General features: G+C 43.5%; 1 protein-coding gene across 1 annotated transcript in view; it reads right to left on the minus strand.

The window, feature by feature from the left end:
* The window catches only part of LOC120915857, a 65,015-nt gene that overhangs the window by 35,915 nt on the left and 6,369 nt on the right, over positions 1–22,731 (minus strand). The window contains exons 3-5 of the mRNA XM_040326666.1: positions 12,840–12,861; positions 6,719–6,739; positions 4,158–4,595 (exon numbers count right to left, since the gene is read on the minus strand). Of these exons, the coding sequence (XP_040182600.1) occupies positions 4,158–4,595; positions 6,719–6,739; positions 12,840–12,861 (481 nt within the window). The remainder of the gene's footprint in view (positions 1–4,157; positions 4,596–6,718; positions 6,740–12,839; positions 12,862–22,731) is intronic.

Consider the following 22,731-nt stretch of genomic DNA (forward strand, 5'->3'; position numbering starts at 1 on the left):
GCCGAAGCAAGATGACATCTCGCTCGGCGTGGACCAGGTAAGTGCTACACACCTCGTTCCGAGGTAAGTATTTCATAATCAGCTATTATGCGGTGCATACTAGCTGATTATGCCTTTTGCCTTGCAGGTTTAAAAAAAAAAAAAATTATATATGCGGTTTACAACCGCTTTAATACATATGTATATTATACCTATGTTCACTTATTAGGTTTGTCACGGTTTATTTGTTTTAGCGCTGTACCTTGCTGTATTAATTAATGGCTGTGTTGAGTTATTTTGAGGGGACAACACATTTACACTTTTACAAGATGTACACTCACTACTTTACATTGTAGCAAAGTGTCATTTCTTCAGTGTTGTCACATGAAAAGATAGAATAAAATATTTACGAAAATGTGAGGGGTGTACTCACTTTAGTGAGATACTGTGTGTGTATGTGTGTGTAATATATATATATATATATATATATATATATATATATATCTATCACATAAGAGTGTTTTTTATCCAATATTGCAAAATGGTATACAGGTAGCTCAAAGTGAGGGGTTGCTTTTTACTTAAAGGGGAGTTCCACCCACAATTTCACTTTTTAAATATAAATACCCCTGTAATACACAAGCTTAATGTATTCTAGTTAAGTTAGTCTGTAAACTAAGGTCCATTTTGTTAGGTTGTTACAGCATTTAGTTTATAATCTAGAAATAGACCGTGGCCATCTTAAGTGTGGGCATCATGAAGCCAGACGGTATGACTTCCTGGATTTCAGCTTTGCATATCTCGCACATGCTCAGTGCACAAGCAATGTAATAGGTTTCAGTCAGGTTTGCAAGGACTACTGGGAAACATGATGCCTATCCCAGAAACCCTTGCAAATAGCCTAGGCAAATAAGGAGGAGGAAGTAATGAAGGACTACAAAATAAAGGTATTTACAAGCAACAAATTAAATAAAAATTGTCCATTCTGAACACTATGAGATTAGAGCATGCAGCACAGACAAACTGGGTGGAACTCCACTTTAATTTTCCTTCATTTTCTTTAATTTTCCTGATGCTACATTTCAGTGCCCACAGGGAACATAAATTGATAGCGTAACATTAGGATAGTATCAATTTGAGATGGTGAGGGCATACATTAGATTGGCAATACCATTACCTGCTGTCATAGCTCATAGGGAGTGTTCACATGACAATGCTTGGGCCTAGCAATTGACCATCATATCCAAGCACTGCATCAAAGGAGAAGGTCACAAGCTCTTTCATTGCTGGAAGTATGGGGTATGGGGTATGTTGGCAGGCACAGAATGAAAAGCAGCAGGGGGCACTGGAAGAGGTGACTATAAAGTGCTTTGGGTAGACTCTAATTAGGCAAGATAACATTACAGGTACTGTAGATCTACAGTATAAGGCTAAATATAAAATTCTTACATAAGAATAAACTAAACTATTATTAGTGTAGGGTAGGTGGGGTGGTTGCTCGTGACATCCTCCCTTTTCCCTCCTTGTTGGGCACCAGGTATGGATCACATGAAAGGCCTATGCCGGGTGGGTTATTCTGGGCTATGCTAGGCATCTGTAACAGGATCACTTCACTGCACATATGGGGTATGTTCACTTGTGTGCCATTTTCATTCTAGCCCTGGGACAAGGCTGAGGCACCCGTGTGGGGAAAACTCAACCTTAAGGCAGGCCTCTACTCATACACCATGTACACTTGCACCCTGTACACGATCGGATATCTGATGGAATCTAATCCGATGGATTTTTTTGTCGGATATCCGATGAAGCTGACTTTCATCAGTCTTGCCTACACACCATCGGTCAAAAATCCGACCGTGTCCAACGCGGTGACGTAAAACACTACGACATGCTATGAAAAATTAAGTTCAATGCTTGTGAGCGTGCGTCGTCTTGATTCTGAGCATGCGTGGATTTTTGACCGATGGACTTCCACACAGACGATCGTTTTTTTCCTATCGTTTTTTTATCCATAGGAAGATTTTAAAACATATTCTATTTTTTTTCACTGATGGAAAACAAACCGATGGGGCCCACACACGATCGGTTTGTCCGATGAAAACGGTACATCGGTCTTTTTTCATCAGACAAACCGATCGCGTGTACAGGGCTTAACTGTTCTCCAGTTAATTCTCGGGTCTCGGTGTAAATGTAAATTTTTTCACTGTAATTTGAAGTTACGAGGGACACGCTGAGCTTTGTCCACATCCACCTGTTCAATGTTTTCCACTACCGTTCCTAGTAGCAGAGTGGCCACTGCCCATTTTAACATTACAAGCTTTAATTAAGCTTTAATTAAAAGCTTTAGCTTTAATGTTAAAATAAAATGCAAATTGGCCAGAGGCTTGACAAAGGAGGAGGTCTTTTGAAATGCGTAGACACGCCCTCTGATCCGTCTGCATGTGACATCATTCAGGAGATCCCCTGCAACACACTGCGCCTGTGTCTGTTCTCCAGCTGCAGCTATTCCTCCATCTGACAGCACTGCTATCCAGGACTACAAGTGTGAACACAGAGAGGCATGCATGCTGGGAGTGTTGAGTTGACCAATTTGCAATTGATTTTAACATTAAAACTTTTAACTCTACTACACTATGGCCCAGATTCTCATACATTTACGTTGCTCCTGGGCAGCGTAACGTATGTGATTTACGTTACACCGCCGCAGGTTGACAGGTTTACAGCCTGATTCTCAGAACACTTACCTGTAAACTTGCGGCGGTGTATCGTTAAATCGCTCGGCGCAAGCCCGCCCAATTCAAATGGGGCGGGCACCATTTAAATTAGGTGCGCTCCCGCGCCGAGCGTACTGCGCATGCTCCGTCGGGTAAATTACCCGACGTGCATTGCGCTAAATGACGTCGCCCCGACGTCATTTGCTTAGACGTTTACGTAAATGGCGTCCAGCGCCATTCACAGACGTCTTACGCAAACTACGTAATTTTTTTTAAATTCGACGCGGGAACGACGGCCATACTTAACATTGGTTACCCCTCCTAATAGCAGGTGCAACCTTACGCGTCGCGTACGCTACGGAAACGACGTAAATTCTCAGCGTCGACCGCGCGTATGTTCGGGAATCTCGCGTAATTACCTCATTTGCATAGACGACGGGGAAAACGACGATGCGACACCTAGCGGCGGGAAAAAAAATCGCTTTTAAGATCTGACATCGTAACAGCCTTACGCCTGTCGGATCTAATGGGTATCTATGCGTAACTGATTCTAAGAATCAGTCGCATAGATACCCGGGGCCAGATGAGGAGTTACGACGGCGCAAATGGTGTTGCGCCGTCGTAACGCCTTTGAGAATCTGGGCCTTAGTGTGCTCTCTTTTTGTTTGTACCTGCTTGCTTTCATTACACTCCTTTAAATTACGTCAGACCAGGCAGAAGGCAAAGTTTCAATGCTTTACTTAGGAAGACTTCGAACAGTTCTTGTCCTTTACTTTCCTATGTTTATGTGCTGCCCCGGCATATCTGCAAAGGTGGAATCCATGTACTAAAAGGTCCATCAGTGGCATTGCACAGTGGCTGGTGTCTTCAGGGTGAACCCCAGGTTCCGATAACCTCTTACATAATGATAGATTTCATGATGACCGAAAGGTGTAACGCCATTCTCTTTCAGACCAATTATGCATGGCAAGAGCAGGAGCCCTGGCTCCAGACCACTGTCCCTCTTTTACAGCACAGGATCAGTGGGTCGGACCCAAGAAAGACCCACCAACCCAAGCCCTGGGAAAAACATTAACCCTAAACCTCCCATCCGGGGCAGCACCTAACTTGCTAAATTGCACCCTGCTTACAAGTGTTGTAATAAGAAAAACTGCAGTGTCTAAATTCCTTTTAGGCTTGGATAAACCTTATAAGGTATATAAAAAATCATGTTCCTATTGCAGGGGATCCCTGTAACTGTATTTGTAGTTCATTACAGACATTTAAAAAAAAGGTGATTTTTGTGGAAAATCTGTAGTGCATATAGTTTATACATAGGAGAGAGATTTTAATTTAATGACAGTTCGAAGAAAACTACAAAGGATGCAGATTGAAATTGAAAGGTACATTTTAATGGCAATTACAAAATGAAGCCATTACAATTGTATACGCTGTCTATTATATAATCTGGAAAATTTCATTTTTATGTTGCATACTGTTGAACCAACTTTTGAAGATATTGCTGTACATATGGATTAGTGGCACAGGTTATACCAACAACCTTGATCCTCTGGGGATCCCAAACACAATCTTCCTCCAAGTCACTTTTAACCATACCACAATATGGAGGCACCCATGCGGTATCATAGCCATGGTCATGCCATGTCTTTTGCATAGGGTGACGTTGTCTGTCAATTTTTATGACGTTCCCTACATTAACCCTGAGTTTCAAAACAACCTGATCACTTTTATCTCCTAGCGGGTAACGTAGAGCTTTGTCTCTAGCTCTACTAACGTAGACACCTCTTCCGAGCATGCCATCTGCTGACTGACTAAATCCTTGCTTGATGATGCTCTCAGCGTAAGAAGATGTAGTACCATGGTACATGACATAGATCCTTCCATCAGTTGGCTGATCAGCACCTTGGAGAATTATTTCATTAAAGTAGGGTAATCTCTCCTCCGCCCATAAATCCACAGTGTTATATCCATACGTATAGTAGGCCATTGCTACTGGAAGAAAAATAAATAAAACCATGTTTTTCATTAAGCAATTACATTGTCATCAAGTAGGATGTTGATGCTCTTCATTTCATTGGTTTCTCTTAAATAAAATGGTGAATCTATTAATTTAGTATGTCTTTAGATAATACATTCTTATAATACAAATAGGGTGTCAGGATCTATTAAACATATTCCAGTAAAAACGTATTTTACAGTTTTGGATAGAGTCAGAACATCTGCCAGAATTGTATTGCTTTTTGAGTCCATGTTGGGTAGATTTCCTCTCAGTTTCTGTCAGGCCTCGTACACACGACAGAGGAACTCGACGTGCCAAACACGTCGAGTTCCTCGTCGAGTTCAGGGATGAAGCCGCCGAGGAGCTCGGCGAGCCGAGAGCTCCCATAGAACAACAAGAAAATAGAGAACATGTTCTCTATTTTCTCGACGAGTTCCTCGGCGGCTCCATCGGGCCAAAAGTGTACAGACGACAGAGTTTCTCGGCAGAATCCAGCTCTGACCGAGTTGAATTCTGCCGAGAAACTCTGTCGTGTGTACGAGGCCTTACTCTTTCATTGGGATAGTGTGTATGAGGAAATCTCACTAATGCTGCGTACACACGATCGGAATTTCTGACAACAAAACCGTGGATTTTTTTCCCGACTGAATGTTGGCTCAAACTTGTTTTGCATACACATGGTCACACAAATGTTGGAAATTCCGAACGTCAACAACACAGTCACGTACAACACTATGATGAAAAAAATTAAGTTCAATGATTCTGAGCATGCGTCTAATTAATTCCAATCATGCGTAGGATTTTTGTGCGTCGGGAAAAATTGAGAACCAGCTCTCAAACATTTGTTGGCGGAATTTCTGACAGAAAAATGTCCGATGGAGCCTACACACTGTCGGAATATCCGACCAAAAGCTCACATTGAACATTTGTTATCGGAAGTTCCGATCGTGTGTACGCGGCATAAGGCTCGGTTCACATACAGGTATGTCCAGGCATGTTTTCCTTGTGTTTTTTATGGAGTCCAATGCAATTACATTCACTGATTCAGGTGCAATTTTTTTACATTGTATGACACTTGAATTTGCATCTGAACCAGGCTGAAAAATGTACAGAACTCTTTTTAAGAATGGACTGCTGTCAACCCGGACATATGTGAACCAGCTCCATAGAAAGGACGCCGCGTTCTTAACAACCGATGATTCATCAGCTGTCTGCTATGGTATGTATTTTAAGGGGAACCCAACATCATCATTTTAAATAAGAACGGCGTGGGGTCCCCCCCAAAATGCATACCAGACCCTCATCCGAGCATGCAGCCTGGCAGCCCAGTAAAGGGGTGGGAACGAGCGAGAACCCCGCCTCCTGAACCTTACCAGATCACATGCCCTTAATATGAGGCGTGCTTTGGGGCGGGGGGGCTCTTCCCCACAACCCTGGGATGTGGTTGTGGGGGTCAGGGGTGGGGAACAAAGATGCTCTGGGGGGGGGACAGAGCCCAAGCACCCCACAGCACCCTCTCATGTTTAGCGAATGTGGCCTGGTATGGTCCAGGGCGCTCGCTTGTATCCCCCCCCTTTTCTGACCTGCCGGGCTACATGCTCGGATAAGGGTCTGGTATGGATTTTGGGAGAGAACCCACGTCATTTTTTTAAATGTTTGTTTCGCCGACATTGTTTTGTTTACATTTTAGCTGTAAGTGGGGAAGCCCGCTGACAGCTAATGAGTCATTAGTTGTTAAGGAATGCGGCGGCCGGATTCCTGGCCCACTGCTTAACAACCAGCTATTCTTCACACAGAATTCAAATCAGTTGATCATTTTTCGACCAATCTAAATTCTGATTGTTCTGAAAATTTGGAAAGTTTTAAATAAATTTTAAAAAAACTGTCAGTGGTATATGTTTTGTCTCAGCTCTCTGAATACTGGATATTACCGACCACACTGCCCATTTAGGAAAATCATTTTGTTGAAAGCTCTGTGGGGGATGCCTGTGACTCCACTGCACTTTGTGGTTCCATCCATCAGGACCTACTTTACTACAGGACCTAGCTGTGATATAGAAGCCAGGAGAAGGAACCACAGAGCATGGGGGGAGGACCAATTATTCAACTTACTTATTATGGCCATACACAGTGCAATTTTCTTTCCTGCAACCCGTGGTTGAAGAAATTTGCATGATTCCCCCATCAACACAGACAGTACTGACAGGGCAATCAGCAATTGTCTGCTCCCGGCTGGGGCAGGAGCCATTAGAAGTCCGGGAGAAGACAGTGTTATCGCTAGCTGCTATAGCAGCCACTAGCAATAATCGCAAGGGAATCTGCCAGGCTGGCTGTACCCAAGTGGCTAAATCGATCAACTTGGTACATTCAGCCTGCCCATTAACGGTTCGAATTGTGTATGGCCGGCCTTAGATTTGTGCCAGAAGCTGAAGAGTATGCAGTAAGATTATGTCCTCAATATGGTGAAGTGTGTTGTTGCAGACGACGGGACTGGTAAACAAAAGCCAATATTTTTGCCTGTGACGGGATCACTTTAAATGTATGTAGTCAGTATTTTGCTATAAAGCGTTCACACATTTTAATAAACTTCATATTATTCTACTGCAGTTTCCAGTTACAGCATATGAACGGAAAAGTTCACCATAGCCTCCATTGGAGACCCTGTTGCCTTTTAGTACAACCTCGGGCATAATCGTGAATGCCTAAGAGACAACTTTACAATTTGTCTTAAATTAAAGCAGCCACACTATATTACCAAAAGTATTGGGACGCCTGCCTTTCCACGTCGGCCCACCCTTTGCAGCTATAACAGCTTCATCTCTTCTGGGAAGGCTGTTCACAAAGTTTAGGAGTGTGTCTGTGGGAATGTTTGACTATTCTTCCAGAAGAACATTTGTGAGGTCAGGCATTAAATATTTTAATACAAGATGAATTCTGAAAATTACTTTACCTAGAATTTGGAGTAGATATCACTATATGACGGCAATGTTCTTCACTGCAACAGCTCCTTCCTTTGGTACAAAGCTAGAATACATGATAAAAAGAAAAGGGTGAACGGTGAGACAGGACACACAAAGAAAATTCCAAATGGAGTGAAATCAGAATATTTAGTATTACTGCATGTTATTTTCCCTAACTGTGCTAAAGAATCTATTATACTATGCTTATAATAATTTAAAATATTTATAGTCATTAAATGTCAGAGCCCTCCTAATTTAACAAATTTGAGATTTTAGCAGTCTAATGCCGTGTACAGTACACACGATTGGAAATTCCAACAACAAATGTTCGTTGTGAGCTTTTTTTCGGAAATTCCGACCATGTGTAGGCTCCATCGGACATTTGCTGTCGGAATTTCTGACAAACAAAAATTTGAGAGCTGGAAAAGTTCTTGTCGGAAATTCTGATCGTCTGTATGCAATTCCCGAAGCACAAAAAAACACGCATGCTCAGAATCAAGCAGAAGAGCCGAACTGCCTATTGAACTTCATTGATCGCGGCCTAGTTGTACTTTACCGCATTCTTGACGTTCAGAATATCCGACAACATTTGTGTGACCGTGTGTATGCAACACAAGTTTGAGCCAACAATTCATCGGAAAAAAAATCCACGGTTTTGTTGTCGGAATTTCCGATCGTGTGTAAAGGTACCTACAGAAATAAAATGATCTTTGCTCATTCCCACTGGTTGCAGTATTGTCTCTGTTGGCACTTCCTGGCTACAGGAGCTTGCAGAAATGAATCTTGGAACCAAATAACAAAACCTATAAATAATAAAGTATCGGACAATGATCTAATAAATTAACAATATACAAGTGAAAAAAAATATAAGCATGTTTCTGAAGAAGTCACTTGTTGATGACGTGTTTAGATTGGTCTGATGATGTCATCATACTAGGTCATGTTTATGCATACGAGTTACTTAAAGCGGGAGTTCAACCAATTCCTTTTTTTTTTTTTTTTCCCTTAGCTTCCTGCTCGTTTTTCTAGTGGAATTGGCTATTTGTTTTAAAATATGATCCGTACTTACCCGTTTTCGACATGCATCTTCTCCGTCGCTTCTGGGTATGGGTCTTCGGGAGCGGGCGTTCCTTCTTGATTAACAGTCTTCCGAGAGGCTTCCGACGGTCGCATCCATCGCGTCACTCGTAGCCGAAAGAAGCCAAACGTCGGTGCGGCACTATACTGCGCCTGCGCACCGACGTTCGGCTTCTTTCGGAAAATCGTGACGTGATGGATGCGACCGTCGGAAACGTCTCGGAAGACTGTCAATCAAGAAGGAACGCCCGCTCCCGCAGCCCATACCCGGAAGCGACGGAGAGGATGCATCTCGTAAACGGGTAAGTACTGCTCATATTTTAAAACAAATAGCCGATTCCCCTAGACAAAACGAGCAGGAATCTAAGGGGGAAAAGTGCCCTCTAAGGGTGAACCCCCGCTTTAATCGAGGTTTGGGAACTGCATATCTTTAAAACTGTTCACTATCTGGATATCATGTGCTTATGTGCACATGACACGTGTATGGCTTTATGTACAGAACCATCTGACCCAGCCTTGGATCCAGTGTGTTTCTGTTCACCAGTTCAGGTGCGATTCAGGTCCAAATTTTTGCCTGAATTTACACCTCGACCGACCCAAAAACGCACAGGACCCTTTTGGAAACCGCACCGCGGCCACCCCGGACATGTGTGAACTGGTTCCATTGAGAGCCAGTCACACTCGCATGTCATGCGAGTTGGATGAGGTTTAAATCGCATCCAATTCACACATATGTGGACCTGGCCTAAGAGGGAAACTTTTTTAGTTTTTATTTTCACTTGTCTAATGTTGATTTGTTATGACCAGGCCATTTTTTTGCGATACGGTACTGTGTCGCTTTAACTGACAATCGTCCAACGCTGTACCCAAACAAAATTGACGTCCTTTTTTCCCCATAAATAGAGCTTTCTCATCCCTGTGGTTTTTAGTTTTTGCGTTATAAACAAAAAAAGACCACCAATTTTGAAAAAAACACAATATTTTTTACTATAATAAATTTCCCCAATTTTTTTTTTTTAAAGCACATTTTTTCCTCGGTTTAGGCCGATACGTATTCTTCTACATATTTTTGGTACTAAAAATCGCAATAACCGTATATTGATTGGTTTACGCAGATTTATGGCATTCTTCTTCTGATCTGCGATATTATGGCAGACAGATCAGACACTTTTGACACATTTTTGGGACCATTGACAATTATACAGCAATCAGTGCTATAAAAATGCACTGATTACTGTGTAAATATCACTGGCAGGGAAGGGGTTAACACTAGGGGCGATCAAGGGGTTAACTGTGATCCCTAGTGTGTGCTCTAACTGTAGGAGGATGGGACTGATTAGAGGAGATGACAGATCGCTGTTCCTAAGCTAGTAGAAACTCACAATCTGCCTCTCCTCTCCTCACAGAACAGAACAGGGATTTGTGTGTTTACACACACAAATCCCTGTTCTGTTCTGGCTCTCGTGCCCGCGATCACCCATGACCGGTGGTCATCGGCACCCCCACACTGCAGCGGGTGCGTGCGCGCCTGCTATCCCGCCTAAAGGAGCCAACGTACAGCTACAACGATTCACGGGATCGTGCCGACCTGCCGCAGTATAATGACGGCGGCTGGTCGGCAAGAGGTTAATTGATATAATTTACTGTATGATCTACAGTCTGTTATTCAGATGTGTTTTAGGATAGCTGCTACATTACTCATATTTGTATTTTTTAAATGCATTGGTGTTAGTAGAGCCCAGTTTAAAAAAACATTTTGACTGTTTTTTGCTCAACCCGATATTTTTTACATCAATAAGGTACGTATATCGCTTTTGGAGGTGTTACAGAGAACATTAAGATTTAAGGACTGGAAAGTTTATTTTAATAGTTAGGTTAGGAGGTTAAAGTGTATCTAAACACAAGAACAAGATAGCTTAATAGGAAGATAACATTGAATGCGATTTCCGTTCAGTTCATAACTTTGGTCCGAAGTCCCTTTTTAATTGAAAATAATCTCCCTGTATGTGGGACGAATGTGATGACAACACCTATTTTTTTAAAAAAAGCAATGCTGTACAATAAATACTTCTTGTTTTAAGGAGGCAACGCTGAATGGCGTTTTTTTGGATTTTTTTTTTTTTTTTTTTTTGCCCCGTTAACAATAATTTGTCTTATTGTACTGATGCATAGCATACAAAACACATCTACCATTACTCTTTCATCTCCTCCACCACATCCTCCTCTGCAGGAAATGGGTAGTACTCACATATAAGACCAGAGGAGATGGCCAGAAAGCCACTATAGAATGAGATCATGTCCTTATGTTCAGGGTTGCGTAAACTTAAACTTAAACATTATTATTATATTATTATTAAAAAGTTATCCTTTATTCTGTAATTTGTCTGTCTTTACACTGGGGAATAACAAATACAGCAGCAAGCTAATCAAAACCGCGTGCTTTGCAGCCATTACCACCAATTGTTATCCTCTTATAAAATGTTGATATGATAGTATTGTAAGTGTTCAAGTAAAACATTATTATTATTATTATAAATATTAGTAGTAGTAGTATAAACACCTACCGTGTTTCTCCGAAAATAAGCCCAGGTCTTATATTAATTTTGGCAACAAAGGACACAGTAGGGCTTATTTTTGGGGTAGGTCTTACCATGTAATGTGCTGTCTTCTCTCCACCTCTCCCTCCCTGCCTGTCAGGAATCCCCAGGGTGAACCAAGTTAAAATGCTTGTAAAATCCTATAATTTACTATATTACAGTATTATATAAATGTACATTGTGTGTGTTTCTGTAATATAATTGTGCCAAATACCTTCATTATAGCGCCGCTCTACGCTTCTGTGACCCGCCAGAGCTTTCTTCTCCGCAATTATATTACAGAAACACACACATTGTACATTTTATACTACTGTAATAGAGTGGATTATAGGATTTTACAAGCATTTTAAACTAGGTCTTATTTTTGGGGTAGGGCTTATATTGCAACCCCCCTGGAAAATAACGCTAGGTCTTATTTTCGGGGGAACACGGTATAACCATATTTTTAAATGAAACTGGCCCTCTATTGCAACATATCTCTTTAACTAGTTACGGACCAGTCGTCACAGTTGTCCTGCAGGAGGTTGGCTCCCCTGCGCGAATCGCCGTCATTGTACATCGGGCCACCCGCGATCGTTCCACAGAGAGCCAGAACGGGGATCTGTCAGTGTAAACAAACAGATCCCCATTCTGACAGGGGAGTAGAGTGAGATCTGTCGTTCCTAGTGATTAGGAACAGTGATCTCTCACTTCCTCCAGTCAGCCCAGCCCCCATACAGTTAGAAACACCTCCCTGGGGGACACTTAACCCCTTTGATCGCCCCTAGTGTTAACCCCTTCCCTGCCAGTGACATTTATAGAGTAATTAGTGGTTATTTCTAGCTCTGATCGCTGTATGAATGTCTAGTCCCAAAAAAGTGTCAGAAGAGTCCAATCTTATTGCTGCAATGTCGCAGTCCCACTAAAAATCGCAGATCACCGCCATTACTAGTAAGCAAAGAAATAATAATAAAAATGCCATAAATCTATCCCCTGTTTTGTAGACGCGATAACTTTTGTGCAAACCAATCAATATACACTTATTGCAATTTGTTTTACCAAAAATATCTAGAAGAATACATATTGGCCTAAATTAAGGGGAAAAAAAACTTTTTTGGGGTGGGGGGCAAAAAGTAAAAAATATATATATTTTTTTAAATTGTTGCTAATTTTATTGTTTATAGCGCAAAAAAAAACAAAAAACGCAGAGGTGAATAAATACCACCTAAAGAAAACACTATTTGGGGTGAAAAAAAAGGACAAAAATGTTGTCACCACGCAGTTGTCAGTTAAACCGGCCCAGTGCCGTATCGCAAAAAATGGCCTGGTCAATAAGGGGGCAAATCCTTCAGGTCCTTAAGTGGTTAATGCTGAATTTACACTGCAACTATTACTATACTATTTTGTATTACAAAGAATGCGGCAGTAGATTCTAGAAAAGGCAAAGTGGGTGAAGAAACACCCAGATGTCCAAGTTAATTCTAGAACTATGCCAGGGATAACTTAGAGTAGCCAAGGTATTAAACAAGAGAACGGCTCGGCTTGATGTGCTCCACCTATAATTGAAAGTGATACTAATCTGTCATTTGCATTTGTCTGTGGATATTGCTCTGTGAAGAAGAATTTATTGAGCTGTTATGTAATAGTTTTTGGAAATGTCCCTTAGTTATTTTTTTCCAAAATCAAAGGGAATTTTCTCGAAACAATATAAAAAACAAATACACATATAAAAAAAAAACAATACAACCTGTAATGCTCCCACTGCAAATAATGAACAGATTAAAGTGATTGGGCCAGATTAAAGAAGCAATTGCGCCTGTGTAACCATAGGTTACACAGCGCAATTGCTTACGTGCTCCGGCGTAGCGAATGCTCCTGATGCCACGCAGATTTTAGGCTGCATTCTTGCGTTGGCCGCTAGGGGGCACTCCCATTGTGATCTGTGTATAGTATGCAAATTGCATGCTAACACCGATTCACAACGTTGCGCGAGCCCTGCGTACGCAAATTATGTAGTTTGCGTACGTCGGGTTTCGCGTAAGGTTACACATCCTAATAGCAGGCGCAGCCAATGCTATAAGATACCCACGTTCCCGCGTCGCTATATTTAAAAGCTACGTCGTTTGCGTAAGTGAATCGTGAATGGCGCTGGACGCCATTCACGTTCACTTTGAAGCAAATGACGTCCTTGCGACGTCATTTGCCGCAATGCACGTCGGGAAAGTTTCCCGACGGAGCATGCGCTCTACGCTCGGCGCGGGAGCGCGCCTAATTTAAATGATTCCCGCGCTTACGCAGGGCAATTTTGCCGGCGCGCCCTCGCAATTTACGGAGCTACTGCTCCGTGAATCGAGGGCAGCGCAAAATATTTGCGGGGGCGCAGGGCAAAATCGTTGCCCTGTGCCTCCGCAAATAAAGCGCAAATGTACCTGAATCTGGGCCATTGTTTTTTTTTTTAGTTGAACAATTACAGACATGTCATACTTACCTGCTCTGTGAAATGGTTTTGCACAGAGCAGCACCGATCCTCCTCTTCTTCCCCCGCCGGCACTCCTGGCTCCTTTACCCTGCCGAGTGCCCCCATAGCAAGCCACTTCCTATGGGGGCACTTATGCATGCTCGCTCCTGAGCTGGCTCTGTGTGTCCGTAGACACACAAAGCATGGCTCAGCTCCGCCCCCACTCCCTCCTTACTGACTGTGATTGACAGTAACAGGAGCCAATGGCTCTCTCTGCTGTCTCCGAGCCAATGAGGAGGGAGAAATACTTTCGTGCACATTGACTGCTGGATTGAGATTGGGCAAGTGTGTATAGGGAGGTAAGTAAAAGGAGGGCTGGAGGGAGCTGAATACTGAAGGCTAAAGGTAAAAAAACGTCAGCCTTTAAAACCACTTTAAGGGCTGGTTCACACTACAGAAATGCAGTCTGGATTCATTTCAGATGTGTTTTTGCTGCATTGCGGTGCGTTTTTGATGCATTTTCCATGTTCCCCCTTTTTCCCCGCTTCTTTTCCCCTTCTTTCCCTTTTTTCCCTGTAGTGTGTTTTTGATGCATTGCAGTAAATTTTTGATGTGTTTTAATGGGTTCCAGTGCAGTTCAGTGAAGAAAAAATGCATGTTCTAATATCTTTTTACTGCACTGTGTACACTGTGTGAACCATGCCATTGGAACCAATATAACCCACCATCCATGCGTTTTTGACACAGAAAAAAAAACGCACTGGATTGCATCTGGTGTGGACCGGCCCTTAAAGGGGTTGTAAAGGTTTGTTTTTTATTTTCTAAATAGGTTCCTTTAAGCTAGTGCATTGTTGGTTCACTTACCTTTTCCTTTTTCGATTTCAATTCTAAATGTTTTATTTCTTTGTATGAATTTCTCACTTCCTGTTCCTCCCCAGTAAGCTTGCCCCCATCATCGGAGCTGTTCTGGCTGGGGGTTAGTCAGCGTGCTCGCCCCCCGCCCCCCCCTGGGACTACATCCTTGCGTGCGTCCCGATGCAGGGATGTAGTCCCATGGTAGGGGGCGAGCACGCTGACTAACCCCCAGCCAGAATGGCAAGCTTACTGGGGAGGAACAGGAAGTGAGAAATCCAGACAAAGAAAAAAAACATTTAGAAGGGAAATGGAAGGAAAAGGTAGGTGAACCAACAATGCACTAGCTTAAAGGAACCTATTTAGAAAATAAAAAACAAATATTTACAACACCTTTAATGAACAAAAAACATAAAAAATATACAAACGGTATAATAAAGCAATACTTTTGGTAAAATAAACTAGAGAGAGAACAGAGAAACAGAGAAGGAGAGGTTATTTAGGTCTAGTAAGGACTAATCAGTGGACAACTCTGAAATCCTTTTATCACTAATCAGATCCCTTTCACGAGCGTTGAATCTGGATCCGTCAATCAGTTTTTCAGATGGATCCAGACTGAACCATCATGTATCTCTATGGACGAGGAGATGTAAACGGATGTAAGTCCTTTCACATCTGAGTCAGATAAAATATGGAAGAGGTTTGCATCAGGGTGACCACATTTCCAAACTGCCATTCAGGGACACCCCCCTCCTTCACAAAAATGTACCAATTTTAAAGTTTTTCAGGAGCAGTGATTCTAATTATGCTTAAAGTGCAACAATGAAAACGAACAATTCCTCTAAATATAGTGCCTGGGGGGTCCCCTTAGTCTGCCTGTAAAGTGGGGCATGTGTACCATGTATAGAACATGCTGCAGCAAAAATGAAATTTCTAAAGAAAAAATCACATTTAAATTGACTCATGGTTACAATTGCTGGCACCCGGCTATTGAAAAAAATAAAAAGCAAAAAAAAAAACTAGTGCCCCCCCAGTCCATACCAGCACCCATGGGCTCTACCCCCCACCCCAAAGCATCACGTCCCCATCTTACCCTGGCTGGTGGTTGTGGTGGAATGCAGGAAAGGGGGTTATCAGAATCTGGAAGCCCCCAAAGGACTCAAAGGATCTGGAATGAACTAGGGGAGGGGGACCCCACGCCGTGTTTTTTTTTTTTTACTTTTTTTTACTGCCAGCTTTATTTTTTATTTAGCTGTCAGCGGGAAAGCCCATTGACAGCTGAAGACTCATCAGTTGTTAGGGACGCTGGCTTCCCAGCCCCGCTCTCTCATCGGGTGGCTGTGTCAGTTTCATTCCGGGACACTGTACTGTCCTGAAATGAAGGTGCCCGGGACCTGGGACAGACCTGCTAAATGCGGGACTGTCCCGGGCAATCCGGGACACGTGGTCACCCTAGTTTGCATCCTTTTCAATTTTTGTGGACATAAAAGTTTGCTCCATTTACCTGTAAGTTTTTTAGGCAAAAAACATATATTTTATTGATATTTTTGTCACCTATGACTCGTTTCTTCTACAACTAAAAAAAAACAGACATGTACAAAATGGATGAAAAAAGAAGTGTAAACCAATATAAACTCTACACGACTGTAAATGCTTTGTACAAGGCTGAGTAAAAAAAAGTTCACTAAGTACAATTTACCTTTTTTTTTAACACCATTACATTATTACAGCAATCATTGCAAAAAAAAAAATGGTTCTGTTTCACAGAGATCCCTGTATTTATAGCCATGGGCATGTGCCCGCCAGGGAACTGCTGTAGGACATTTATGGAACATTAAGAATTAACAGGATAAGTTCCATTGTATATGAAAATTAAGAGAAAGTCTGTAAATAGCTAAATAACAGAAAGTAATGTATACAATGGGATCAAATATTTTCTCACAATCACACAAATCTGAAAAAAATTATTCTCAAAAAGTCTCTAACTCAAGTTGCTCCGAGTAGGAACTTACCAGGCGGTTGAGGACTCTCACGTATGCATACTTTCCAGATGTCTCTGACTTTTATACGGTCTTTGATTTGTTTCAGTTTCCATTTCTACATCTGTCGTGTTATATGTTTTTAAAGCACCTTTTTTTTTTCTTAAAGGAAACACAGTAATAAATTACTTGGTTATCTTTTAATAAATAGCACATATAAGAAGATGAATGGAAACAGCAAAAAATGTATCTTGTAGCCAGTCAGTTTTGGGTACCTATTGGCTACAACGGGGGTCTCCAAACTTTCTAAACAAATGGCCTTCGGACTCTGGGGGGGCCAGATTGTGGCCGGAGAGGGTAGAAAATTTCCTGGATTCTAGGAATAAACTATGCCTTAGGTTTGGTGGTCGGTGGAAGTAAATACATTACATGCACTATATTACCAAAAGTATTGGGACACCTGCTCTTAAAGGGTTAGTAAAAGAAAAAAAAAATGTCCTTTAAAATAACAAACATGTCATACTTACCTCCACTGTGCAGTTCGTTTTGCACAGAGTGGCCCCGATCCTCATCTTCTGGGGTCCCTCGGCGGCTGTCTCTGGTCCTCCCCGCAAGTACTGACCACAGTCATGCGAGAGAGCTTGCATGGTGGTGAGTAATTGCAGGCGCGCTCCCGTGATACAGCGAGCGGCCATAGCCGCTCACTGTATCACTCGGCTCCGCCTCTCGGCACGACGCGTCACTGGATGTGATTGACAGCAGCGCCAGCCAATGGCTGCGCTGCTCTCAATCCATCCGCTCTAGCCAATCAGCGGCCAGGCTGAGCGGCGAAGAGGATCTCGGGACCAAGTGCGGGACTTTCGACGGATCATGTGAGTATAACAGGGGCTCGGGGGGGGGGCAGCATCAAATGTTTTTTCACCTTAATGCATAGATTGCATTAAGGTGAAACATTTTTTTTCTTTACAACGCCTTCAAGGCCCATACACACGATCGGACTTTCCGACAACAACGGACGCGTTTTAGCGGACAATCCGACCGTCTGTATGCTCCATCGGACAATTGTCGTTTTTTCAACAAATAAATGTTCACTGTGCATGCTCTCAAACTTTCCGACAACAAATGTCCGATGGAGGATCATCCATTTGTGTGTACACAAGTCCATCGGACTAAAGTCCAAAGTACAAACAAGCATAATCCGAACCAATGCTAACATCAAACAACAATAGCAGAAGTTGCCCAAAGGGTGGCGGTAAAGAGCTGAAAAACCATGTGATTTGGTAAATGTTAGCTGAAAAAGTTCTGCCGTGTGTATGCATACCAAATTCACGGCCAACGCCCCTTCAAACAAAAATCCACAGAAAAGTCCGATGGAAGTCCGATCATGTGTATGAGGCTTTACACACACATGAACTGTAATGACATCCCAGTCTTAGTCCGTAGGGTTCAATATTGAGTTTAGGAGTGTGTCTATGAGAATGTTTGACCATTCTTCCAGAAGCTCATGATGTGGACGAGAAGGCCTGGCTCACAGTGTCTCCACTCTAATTCATCCCAAAGGTCTTGTATTGGGTTGAGGTCAGGACTGTCATGTTCCTCCACCCCAAACTCACTCATCCATGTCTTTATGGACCTTGCTTTGTGCATTGGTGTGCAGTCATGTTTGAACAAGAAGGGGCCATCCCCAAACGGTTCCCACAAAGTTTGGAGCATGAAATTGTCCAAAATGTCTTTGTATGCTGACTTAAGGGTTCCCTTCACTGGAACTAAGGGGCCAAGCCCAACCCCTGAAACAAAACCCACGCCATAATCCCCCCTTCACCAAATGATTTGGACCAGTGCACAAAGCAAGGTCCATAAAGACATGGATCAGCGAGTTTGGGGTGGAGGAACTGGTCCAGGTTGGTGGAGGGGGGATTATGGTGTGGGGTCGTTTTTCAGGGTTTGGGCTTGGCCCCTTAAGGGGTCAGTATACCAAGACATTTTGGACAATTTCATGCTTCCAACTTTGTAGGAACAGTTTAGAGGACGGCCCCTTCCTGTTCCAACATGACTGTGCATCAGTGCACAAAGCAAGGTCCATAAAGACGTAGATGAGCGAGTTTGGGGTGGAGGAACTTGACTGGCCTAAATGGTGCATGTTTGGGAGATATTTACTGTACCTACAGGTGAGATTTATTATAGCCTTTCCTGTAGGTATAAATAAAAAAAGTGGACTTTACTACCACTTTAAAGTATTGAATAGAGTGCAGCGTAGCGGGGGGGCGTGGCACCAGGCACAACATTTAGGGGGCGCCCGCCAGTATGTGTCACAGTGGCTGCTTCCTCATAAATGTACTTTACTGTGTCCCGGTGCTCTGCCGCCATGTTCAGTCTCAGGCGCCCTGTGATTGGGCGTATGGGGTCATGAGCAGCGGCGGGGCTGGCCTGTCCACAATCGCGTTAGATCCTGGAGTCCTGCCTCCACCCTTGTTTAGTCTCCTGCACCCTGTGATTGGGAGAAGGCGAGACTTCAGGAGCAACCGCGATCGTAAACAGGCCAGCCCTGCCGCCGCACATGACCCCCACACACCCAATCACAGGGTGCCGGAGTCTGAAGATGGCGAAGCGTGGGAAAAAAAAAGTGAAAGTGGCGCCTGGAGGAGCAAGTGGCGTTAGTGAAGCAGGTCTGTGCTTTTGGAAGTTTTAACGACACTTACTGTGTGTTCTATGAACAATGACATTGGATCCGCAGGACTTCCACACACCAGCCCACTCCCCCCACCTGTCATACAGTTATGACCACAGCACACCTTCACTGCACTGCACAGCACACCTCCACTACCCCGCACAGCACACCTCCACTACCCAGCACAGCACACCTCCACTACCCAGCACAGCACACCTCCACTACCCAGCACAGCACACCTCCACTACCCAGCACAGCACACCTCCACTACCCCGCACAGCACACCTCCACTACCTCGCACAGCACACCTCCACTACCCCGCACAGCACACCTCCACTACCTCGCACAGCACACCTCCACTACCTCGCACAGCACACCTCCACTACCCCGCACAGCACACCTCCACTACCCAGCACAGCACACCTCCACTACACCGCACAGCACACCTCCACTACCTCGCACAGCACACCTCCACTACCCCGCACAGCACACCTCCACTACCTCGCACAGCACACCTCCACTACACCGCACAGCACACCTCCACTACCCCGCACAGCACACCTCCACTACCTCGCACAGCGCACCTCCACTACACCGCACAGCACACCTCCACTACAAGGCGGGGGGAGTCATTGGAAGGTGCCACAAAAATCTCCACCCCCACCACCTACACCGTATAGTCAGGGGCAGGGGGGTGTCAAAATTAGGTTTCGCCTATTTGTGGCAAAGATCCTTGTAGTGGTCCGTGTAGTGTAGTGGTCAGTATAGTGTAGTGTAGTATAGTGGTCAGTGTAGTGTAGTATAGTGGTCAGTGTAGTGTAGTGTAGTATAGTGGTCAGTATAGTGGTTAGTGTAGTGGTCAGTATAGGAATCAGGTAGGTCAGAGTATTGTGGTGGTCAGTGCAGTATAATGGTTAGTGTAGTGGTCAGTATAGTAATCGGGTAGGTTAGTGTAGTGGTCAAGGTAGGCTGGTCAATACTATTGTAGGAAGGGAAGGGACAAGGACTTGGGAGTGCTAAAAGTCCTCGAGTTAGGGGGCGCAAATTACTTGCCTTGCCCCGGGTGCTGACAACCCACGCTACACCACTGGGCTTCTGGTGTATGTTGTTTTATTGTAATACAAAGTCCATGCATTTCCTGTTCTTTTACCTAGCTTAGAGCAATGTGTCCTCTTTAAAAAAGACTTATCACATTATATACTAAATGTTCACATTTGGAAATCCCCCTTCACATACCACAGACTAGAAAAAAAAGGAACCTGATTTATTCAGTCTGCAATCTGGTTATCTGCATTTCATTTAAAGTGGACCTCATCCGGCGGTTTTAGTTTCCTTTCCTGGATCGTGGCTGTTTGTATTTTTAGACGATGCCCTTTCACTAACAATACAAAGAAAATTTAGAGTGTTCATGTGACCTTTTTACACACTTCATCCAATGCAAAGTATTTGTCATGTGAAATACTGCATGCCTTTCATATTTTACATTCTGTTTTATTACAGGTGTTCTGCTTCAAAACATGAAATCACAATGAACTTGTTTAACTGCTTGCGGACTGCCCCACGTACATTTACTGCGGCAGGACGACGCTCTGTGCCAGACCATGTACATAGTACGTGATCTGACACGTCCGGGTCTGGGGCGCGCGCTGTGATTATACACAGCAGGAGTCCAGGGGCAGGTACTGCGGACTTGACGTCCGCCAGTGCCCATTGATTACACAGGACACAGACAGAACGACGATCTGCCTATGTAAACAAGGCAGATTGTCGTTCTGTCAGCGGGGAAAGTATTGATCCTGTGTTTCTGCAAAGCAGGAACTTGGATCTTTGCCTTCCCCCCAGTCAAAGCACCTCCCCCACAGTAAGTAAGCGCAACCTAGGCATGCATTTAACCCTTTGATCACCCCCCAATGTTAACCCATTCCCAGCCAGTGTCATTAGTACAGTGACAGTGCATATTGTTTAGCACTGATCACTGTATTAGTGTCACTGGTCACCAAAAAGTGTCAGTTAGTGTCAGATTTGTCTGACGCAATATCGCAGTCCCGCTATAAGTCGCTGATCACCGCCCAGGCCAATTTTTAGTTTTCAGCGCTGTCGCACTTTGAATGACAATTGCGCAGTCATGTAACACTGTACCCAAATTACAGGGTATATTGATTGGTTTGCGCAAAAGTTATAGAGTACAAAATAGGGGCTATATTTATGGCATTTTTTTGTTATTTTTTACAAGTAATGGCGGCGATCTGCGGTTTTTATTGCGACTGGGACATTGCAGCGGACACTTTTGACACTATTTTGGGACCATTAACATTTATACAGCGATCAGTGCAATAAAAATGCACTGGTTACTGTATAAATGTGACTGGCAGGGAAGGGGTTAACACTAGGGGGTGATCATGGGGTTAAATGTGTATCCTAGGGAGTGATACTAACTGTAGGGAGCTGGGACAGATCGGTGTTCCTCTGTACTGAGAACACACCATCGGTCTCCTCTCCTCTGAGGAGAGAGAGCCGATAGCTGCATCGTGCAGCCTTTGTTTGCATTTGTGATTGCTGTGATTGGACACAGCAAGCACATGGTACAGGCCCTGTGATCCACTATGTCCAAGAGACACAACGATAACAGGGCATGCCACTGCCTACTCTAAAACCCATGCACTAGCAGCCGATGCAGGATATATTTTTGACCTCCCATATTGAAAGCAGCCAGATGAGAAGCGGTTAAAAATTATTCTTCACAATACATATGAAAACATCTGTGTATTAAATTGGGATTGTTTTCACGTCTGGAAATCCCCCTTGACATAGCACTGGCTAAAAACTCACTTTACGCAGTCTGGTCATCTGCATTCCATTACACGTCAGATACGTGGACGTCATCCAGCAGTTTTAGTTTCCTTTCCTCCATACCGGAACTCTTCTGTTTGTTTTCTATCCTGGATTTGTATCTTTAGACAACGCCTTTTACTGGAAATAGAAAGAAACTTTAGAGCACTAATGTGATTCATCATGTGAAATACTGCATGTCACAGAATAACATGTAGCATACAGTTACACCCCAGCTGCCTTTCATATTTTACATTTTATTTTAATTTAAAAATGATTCTGCATCAAAACATGAAAGCACAATGGAACTTGCTTAAATAGGTCCTTCTATGTGTTTATATAGAGCTTACACTCAAAGTGGCGCCTAATTGTGTACCCAGGTCTACAGTATAGAACTGAGGCTGGCAGTCACACAACCCACTGCAATTCAGGCTTAATCTAGGGTACACGTGACAAACACAAGGCTGAATGCGGCCTGCCAAGCCATTCCATGTGGCCCTCACACCTCTTCTGCAGCTGCGGAACCCCCTTCATCTCTGTCCCCACCTTGTCTCAGCAGTCAGCAGCAGAGAGGAGGACAGAACTCCTCCTATAGATCCTGTGCTTCCCCATGCAGCTGTGGAGAGGCTCATCTCTGCCA

The sequence above is a fragment of the Rana temporaria genome, chromosome 10 (assembly GCF_905171775.1).
Source record: "Rana temporaria chromosome 10, aRanTem1.1, whole genome shotgun sequence".
NCBI classification, from domain to species: Eukaryota; Metazoa; Chordata; class Amphibia; order Anura; family Ranidae; genus Rana; species Rana temporaria.